This window comes from Vigna angularis, chromosome 11, assembly GCF_016808095.1.
Source record: "Vigna angularis cultivar LongXiaoDou No.4 chromosome 11, ASM1680809v1, whole genome shotgun sequence".
NCBI classification, from domain to species: domain Eukaryota; kingdom Viridiplantae; phylum Streptophyta; class Magnoliopsida; order Fabales; family Fabaceae; genus Vigna; species Vigna angularis.
Window position 1 is genome coordinate 6,361,483 of NC_068980.1, and position 8,178 is coordinate 6,369,660.

The 8,178-nt window shown below is 28.6% G+C and overlaps 1 protein-coding gene across 1 annotated transcript; it reads right to left on the reverse strand.

Moving 5' to 3' along the window:
- Positions 1-1,819: 1,819 nt before the first annotated feature.
- LOC108332896 (aluminum-activated malate transporter 8) lies at positions 1,820-3,927 on the reverse strand. The gene is made up of 6 exons (XM_017568194.2): positions 3,675-3,927; positions 3,432-3,572; positions 3,075-3,347; positions 2,688-2,803; positions 2,431-2,574; positions 1,820-2,311 (listed from the first exon to the last, which is right to left on the reverse strand). The coding sequence occupies exons 1-6, from the start codon at positions 3,925-3,927 to the stop codon at positions 1,913-1,915; spliced, it is 1,326 nt and encodes a 441-aa protein (XP_017423683.1). The 3' UTR covers positions 1,820-1,912.
- Positions 3,928-8,178: the final 4,251 nt, after the last annotated feature.

Here is an 8,178-nt window from a genome sequence, read left to right on the forward strand (position 1 = left end):
TTCCTCAATCTTGAGTTTAGAAACATCCCTTGATTCCTCAATGGCAACAACTATGTGGTCAAACATTTCCGGTAACGACCTCATGATTTTCTCGATGACCATCGTGTCTGTAATCTCTTCACCACAGGCTTTCATTTGATTCTTGATCGTTATGACTTGACTAAAAAACTCATTTATCCGTTCACCTTCCTCCAATTCCAGATGCTCGTACTGTCTTCTGAGTGCTTGGAGTCACACCTTCTTAACTTTTTCTCCTCCCGAATAACATCGCATCAAGATGCCCCATGCTTCTTTAGCTGTAGACGCGTTTTGAATCTTTTCAAAATGGACGTCATCAACACATTGATGAATGAGCATTAACGCTTTATCATCTTTCTGCTTGAACTCCTTTTCTTGTCCTTCTCTGCCGGAAGAATCATCCTCTGTCTTCTCAATGACTTCACTTACACCTTGCACACGGAACACCACCCTCATCTGGGTGCTCCAGCGGTTCCAATTTTTATCTGTTAAAATTGGAAGTTGTGATGATGAAAGATCAGCAGCCATTCTCACGAGCCAAGAACAACAATCTTGAACAACAACAATCTTGAACAACAACAAGGACACCACCAGACACAACAGAAGCCTGGAGAGAAACAACGAAAAGCCCACACGCCCAAGGTAAGGGAACCTTGGCTCTGATACCACTATTGGAACATACGTAGAAGGACACAACACAAAGGGTTTGCAAAGAGAAAAAAATAAAGCAAAACGAGAGATAGTTTTACAGAGACGTCTGCATGAAATATATAGGCATGCAGACTAAACAGAAACTAACAACAACAGAAAGAGGTTTGAATTACAACAGCTAACAACTTTGTCTGTAAAATTCGTTTTTTGCAACTGGTTTCTTTTCCATCAATTATTGTGAAATTTCTTATAATGGTTGCACAAAATTTACAAGCTCTTCAACCACTTATATTATCATGCTTAAATTTTTAGATACCTATGTGTAATTAATGTTTGGAAGTCTCTTATCAAACATTAATTAACCTGAAGTTCATAGCACATATTTTTTTTATTTCGAATCTATCATTTACAAATTCATTTAAAGAGCCCACATAAAGATGAAACAACACTTTGAAAAAAGTTTAAACAATACCCTAAATCTTAATTTACATTTTTTAATCAATTTGTATATATTAAGTTTCTCTTGTTTTCCGTTAAATACCTACAGTGAAAGAAAGCATTTTATAGCTTCTCCTAACAAGTTAGTTTAAAGAAAAATAATGGGTATTTATTTATTAAGATATTGATGCATCATTTGTATTTTTAACAATTAATATAACTAATAATATGTTACCTTTTCTTAATATCCAGACAAAAGTATTGAAGATGTGGATTCAATTGACAAACTTTTTTTTCTTTCTATATCCGTTTAGATCCTACTAACAAATTTCCAAGAAATTAAAATATCTCAATTTCACCTTCACAGCTATGAAGTCATTGAGATATATGATAGTAAAACATCTTTGAATAAAATTGAAAACAAGTGTGATAAAATTAAGAAATATGATACTATTACACATATTAACTTTTTTATATTTATTTGACATTATTATTGTTTTTTAAAATATAAAAATTTACTTTTTTTATGATATTTTATCTTTATAATATATAATATATGTCAAATAAATATAAATATGTATTATTTTATCATTATTTTAAAGTTAAATCACTTGAATAAAATCAATATAAATATAAGATTGAGACATATTTAAATAATTTTAAAAAATATAATAACAAAATTATCTCATACACCACGCAACTGTGTTACTAAGTGAAAGTAATAACATTATCTGTTGATTATCTGCCTACAGCTTTGACCAATTTCGTTAGCAGGTCTTTCTTCTTAATCATTTTGTGACGACTGTCATTCAGCAATGGTGATGACATGAACCGCACCATCAGTATCAGGAATAGGTTGAACTGTTCCTCGATGGAGTATCTCAGAGGGCTCAAAATTTGCAAGGTTTGCAAGTTCCTCAACAGCTTCACAAATTTTCTCAACACAGAAAACTATATCAATCAGAAGTGATGCCACTGTAGCTGCTGGTATTATCTGCAGATGATCAGCTCCTTCCCACGGGTTTGTTCTCAGAACAGATTTAAGAGATTCAGAAGCATTTTTAGCATTCGCCACATGGGGATTTGCCATTCCTGACTTTGCAAACTGTTTAAGCATCAATGATGATTCCTTAAGAGCCTTCCCAGATTCCATTATGATGTTTGCGCATGGCTCTTCAATCCTGCTTCGAATTTCATATGGGGTCTGAAGGAAAAACACAAAAAACAGTGTTCTTCAATGATCTTAAATTATTATAGTCCCAACTGATTTTTACTTGAAAAATCCAGAGGATTTGAAGAAGAAATGTGAAATGTTGTACGTACTTGATCAGAACGGAAGAGGAAGACACTGAGAGCTTTAATTTTGTAAGCACACAACCGAATTTGGTTTCCGAGCTTCAAGTATTGCTTCCATGGATGGCGAAATCTGAACCTGCCATGACGAGGTTCCCATCTTGCCAAAACAGCCTATGCATTCCAAATCAAGTCAAACATAGCAGATAGTTAACGTGACAATCTTAATTTTCTGGACAAAAAACATTATGTGAGAAAACATGATTAGTATAGTTATTGGTGTTCACCATTGTTTCTTCATTAGTTTTTGAAGAGAGGATACTTTCATATCTGTGGAGAAATGACTTATCATCCTCAGCCTCTGCTGTCTTCCCTAAGTTGTTGAAGTATTCATCTCTAAATCCTGAGTATTGCCACTTTTTCGTTAGTTTTTAAATTTCAGCAGCAAGAACATTCATAATTAGTGAAAAATTATTAAATGAAGTATGATGAGTGTCCACATATTAGTCAAAAACTCATAATTCTATTACGCATCATTCACAAAGACCAAACCTAGGTATTAATTACTCAAGAGTTCGGAAAATATCGAGATTTTTCAAGATTTAGGCATGAAAATGAATACCGGTAATTATTATTAGGTTTGATTGAAGGGAAAATTAAAGCAGATAAATTACCTTCCAAAAAGTCGGCGACCTTTACAATATTGGAAGCAATTTGATTGTGAAGATCCTGTCCAATCCAAACGGGGCATATACAAATACATACCGTAATAGCTATGCAAGTCCCAATTATGATCGTTAATAACCTCTCTTGTGCAACTTCCAACAGTTCATTCTCAGTAGTCTCCGAAAGAGCTACTATACAAAAGGTCAAATTAAAAATAATCATCCCGTAATCATACTTCGCCTTCAGTCGCGGGGAAAATCTCAGAAACGTCACCGTTCCAGCTGTGAAATCAAACGCCTTTGTAAATTAATTAACTTCGTCTCATTCTAACTATTGTTAAACTAATTAATTAGCACTGTAATTACCTACGAAAAATACAGAGACCGTAATCATTACGACCTCTCCCTTATCTCCAAAAAAACTCGCTATTTCGCGGAGTGCAACAGCAAGACCACCAGCAAACGCCGTCGCCAACACCCGGTTTAAACCTTTTCCGAGTGTTGCACCTGAAAAATGTTACATTACATATCACATTACATATCACATTTGTTAACAAAACGTTTACATTGATGAAAGAAAAATAGTTAAAAACTTGGTTAATTACTCACCCACAGAAAATTCCAGGACAAAAACGACAGTGATAACGGCCCACATTATGTTGTCACCAAGAACATAGAAGGAGGGACGAAAATATTGAAAAATAGTGATTAATACCAGTGCGAATCCGAACTTAAGGGAGTGAGTAATCCTTCTGGGGTCATCTTTTCCAAGTTTTACAACCATGTTTTTGAAGTTAACTAACATGGTTTGTGGTTTCTCGTACAAGGTTCGCCATGTACAAGTGCAACCTGGGTTCTCCATTTTTGCTGTTCTTCCAATGAGCTACGTAATGAGATTGGAAATAACAAAAGAATGCACGCTTGGTATGGTAATTCTAGGTTCATATATATATTGTGTGTGCGTGCGTTGTTTTGGAAAAGTGAAGAGAAATGGACAGTGGTATAGAAGGACAATAATCATGTTCCATGACGTTAGCAGAGTCATATATTTGAACTGTGATAAGACGTTCGTGAACCATACATGTGATGCACATAGGAAGCAATTGATGCATACTTTTACTAATTTTATCTGTCATTAATATTGGTTTTAATTCAAGGGAAAGAGTAAAGAGAGTGAGAAAATGATATATAATATATATGGTTCAGATTAAATTAGCACAGTCATAATTTATGACGCATAGTTAATTGAAAATGTTACATTTTTTATTGGATAATGTGTCTATTTCTATATCGAAAACTTATTTTCAAAAAAAATATAAAAGCTGATGTAGTTTTTACTTTTAATTGCTGATAAAAGTAAAAATAAAAATGTCACTATTTTTCTTAACTAGAATAAGAAGGGAAAGGACAACTTAGTAGTCGGCGTGCGTGGTTGTGTAAAAAGAAAATTTGTTATCTCTTGTCATTATTTTATGGATAATGATACTTTGATAACATTTTAACATTATTTACGTATTATTCTGTAATTAGTTCATATTGATGTTTATGATTATTATTATTGATTGTGGAGTAATTTTGGATCAATTGCAAAATGACACGTAAATGATGTTAAAATGTCATCAAAAAAATATTATTAAAGTATCATTATCCTTACTTTATATAGTAGCCCTCAACCTCGAGAAGTGTAACAACGAGATTGGAATGATGCGAAAATAGAAGCAATAGTTTGAAAAGCGAGAATAAGGTTCGAAAATGAAGAGTTTTCTTAAAAGGAAATAATTGACGTGAAAAGTAAAACATTATCTTTGTGGAGTCATTTTATGGACCAATTGAAATAGATTTTGGTCCATTAGGTAAGAGGTGAATGGTCATCCAAACATTATATATGAGAGTTGAAGTTATTAATATTGTTTTTAATTCAAAGGAAGTATTTAAAAGAATGAGAAAATGACATATAATATATAAGGTTTAGATTGAATCAACACATTCATAATTTATTACCCATAGTTAAGTGAGTTATAAAGTTACATTTTTTATTAGATAATGTGCCTATTTCTATATCAAAAACTTGTTTTTAAAAATATAAAAGCTGATGTATTTTTTATTTTTAAGTGCTGATAAAAAAAGTCAACATTTGCTTTTAAACTAGAATAAGAAAGGACAGCTTCAATATACTTCTATAGACAGAAATATGGGAATTAAAGTGTAGATATGTTTCTATACATTGTGAATATTAGATGGAACCTATAATTGTGGATGAATTTCTTAATTTGTGGATGGGAATTAAGTATGAAAATTAGATGTGGGTTACCTTTTTCATCGTTTTGATGTAGGATAGATATGGAAAGATCCAATTGAAGTTCAATGTAAATTTAGATAATTAGACTGAATTTATTTTAATTTAAGTTGAAATAGTTATATTTACATTTAGCTAAACTTATACTTTTAAATAATTGAATTTTAAATTCAATTTTTATAAAAAAGAAGTTGTGTGTTTATTTGTTAACTTTTTAAAATATTAATTTTAAAATTAATATCATACTTTTTGAACATCAAATATATATATATATATATATATATATATATATATATATATATATATATATATATATATATATATATATATATATATATATATATATATATATATATATATATATATATATATATATATATATATATATATATATACACACACACACGCACACACAAATTTGGATTCCAAACCAATTCTTTGGATTTAGATTTAATTTAATCCATTTATTTAAATCTATAATGGGCTAAGACAATTCATTAATGGAGCATATTGAATTTAATGGATCTTTGGTCCAGCATTTTGGGTGTGTTGAAATCAAGAGCATCTCCAATGGCAATCTTTTAATGGGTTCCTTAACTTGAAAAAATAATTCTTAAAGATATTAATCGTTGGAAATTTTTTCCGCCACACATTCAATTTTTTCAACTTTAAGAAAAATAAATTGTATAAGAAATGATTCCTTCTTAGCAAGAAAATGAATTCTCTTAAAGAATTTTCTACATAAAATTTATTTGAAACGTAATTAAGTGAAAGTAAAAAATGTAAAAATATGAAAGTTTCAAGATTTCTTAAAAGAATTCTACCACTTGGTGCAAAGTTAGGCACGAGTTTCTTAAAAATGATTTGACAGGAAGAACACTAAAAAATGTGGTTTGAGAAAATTTGAAATTTAAAGAATTTGGTGAGAAATCTATGTTGGATATGGCCTAACTAAAACAAAAGGAGAAGGTGTAGTGTGTGCTTCGCTTCGCACTTTTCTTTATTTTATTTTTTTTTTGAAATATTTTCGTATTAACCATTAATCAATTTTTTATTCAAAATTTGTTTTGTTTTGAAAATTATTTCAAAAGAAACGTTCCAAAAACCGAAAGAAAAAAAAAACAAAAAGATAGTCAATTTTTTTTCCTGTTTTAATTCATCTATTTATCTCTTCTTTTTTTCATTTTTTCCATAAATTAAACACTCTAGTTTTACAGTTTTATGAGTTAAATATATTTTTAATTTATTTGACACAAAATTGGAATTTAATTATTTTTAAAACTTTAATACATTATAATCTTCCAAATTTTATAAATAAATTGATATAATTCTTTTAATTTAATTATATTAAATTTTAACTTATCAAATATATTTTATACTAATATGTGAGTTTTATTTATACTCTTTCACACATCTACTTTAATATTAATTGAAAAACATATTTAATAGGTAAAAAATTAATATAATTAAATTAAATAAATTATATCAATTTAATTTTTAAATTTAAAAACTAAAATATATTAAAATTTTAGATAAAAACAAATTCAGATACTAAAAACATATTTAAACTATAATTTTATTATACTTCCCAATACTGTCACTAATTCCATTCACTCTAAAATCACGTCCTATTTATTTATTTATTTATTTTTTATCGCGTTTTAATAACTTACACTTTAAAAAAGTTAGGGCAAGTTATAACCAATTCTTTAAAAAAATAATATAATATATATATATATATATATAATTTTTTTCATTTTAGATATAATTTTATCATTTATGAAAAATAAAGAAACTTCAGTTACAAATCTTAATATTTTATACAAATTTATTGCTTTAAATGATAAAGAATTCAATTTAAATTTTTAGTATTATAAAATAATAATATATTTATTTAATACTATTTAATTAACATCGAATCAACCACATTTGTAAGTAATTATAACAGGTTCAAGGGGAACTTTTGTGGACCTTGACTCCCAATTTCTTTTTATAATTATATAACTTAATATATAATTTAAATTATTTTTTAATTTTAATATATTTTACATATTTAATAGCTTCAAAAAAATTATATATTTATATAGAAATTTTGAATCTTCTAAAATATTGGTCGAAAGATGAACAACGAAATAAAAATTGATTGCAAAAACATGCGAACCGCGTATATAACATATTGTGTTTAACAAATTGTTTAACATGAGGTGTTTTTACTTATCCAACATCCTTAATTAACGCTCTATTATAATTAACTTACCAAAATCTGACTTGTATGAACCCGACAATTTTCAACTTGCCAACTTACATGGTTGAAATAAACAAAGTAATTGATTTCAGCATATACAAAATATCAGAATGACATACAGACATGTATAATATCTTCTTTCTTTTTTGATAAAAGATTAGCCCGACATAAAAGAAAAGACATGTGTAAATTATAAACACTGAATCGATGTTCCAAAAATCGATGCCTGAACTTACGGAAGAAGAAGAAAAATGCTTTTCATTTAGGCCTCTTAATTTCAATTACCAGCCAAATTAGTTGTTTATGGATTTTGACCCTTCTCCTTTGGAACAATATAAACTTGAACTATCATATCATGTTAATTCTTAGATCATGAAAGAATAGCACCATGTACTTATCAAGATTTTCTAGACTAAATTATACTTAACACTCATACGATTTTATAAAAGAAGATTTTTAAATTTAATGAAATTTCACAAAATCAACTTCTCAAATTAATATTAATATATGAGTTTTCTTATTTATTAGTTTGTGTTTATTGAATTTATGTCTTTTCTTTATTTATATAATAT

What these genes read in the sequence shown, in the direction of transcription:
- LOC108332896 (XM_017568194.2), bottom strand. Translation starts at nt 3,927, where the DNA reads ATGGAGAACCCAGGTTGCACTTGTACATGGCGAACCTTGTACGAGAAA. An exon ending in GGTCGCCGACTTTTTGGAAG is followed by an intron (nt 2,804 to 3,074) that starts GTAATTTATCTG and finishes GGCAATACTCAG; the next exon opens with GATTTAGAGATGAATACTTC. An exon ending in TCCTCTTCCGTTCTGATCAA is followed by an intron (nt 2,312 to 2,430) that starts GTACGTACAACA and finishes TTTTTCCTTCAG; the next exon opens with ACCCCATATGAAATTCGAAG.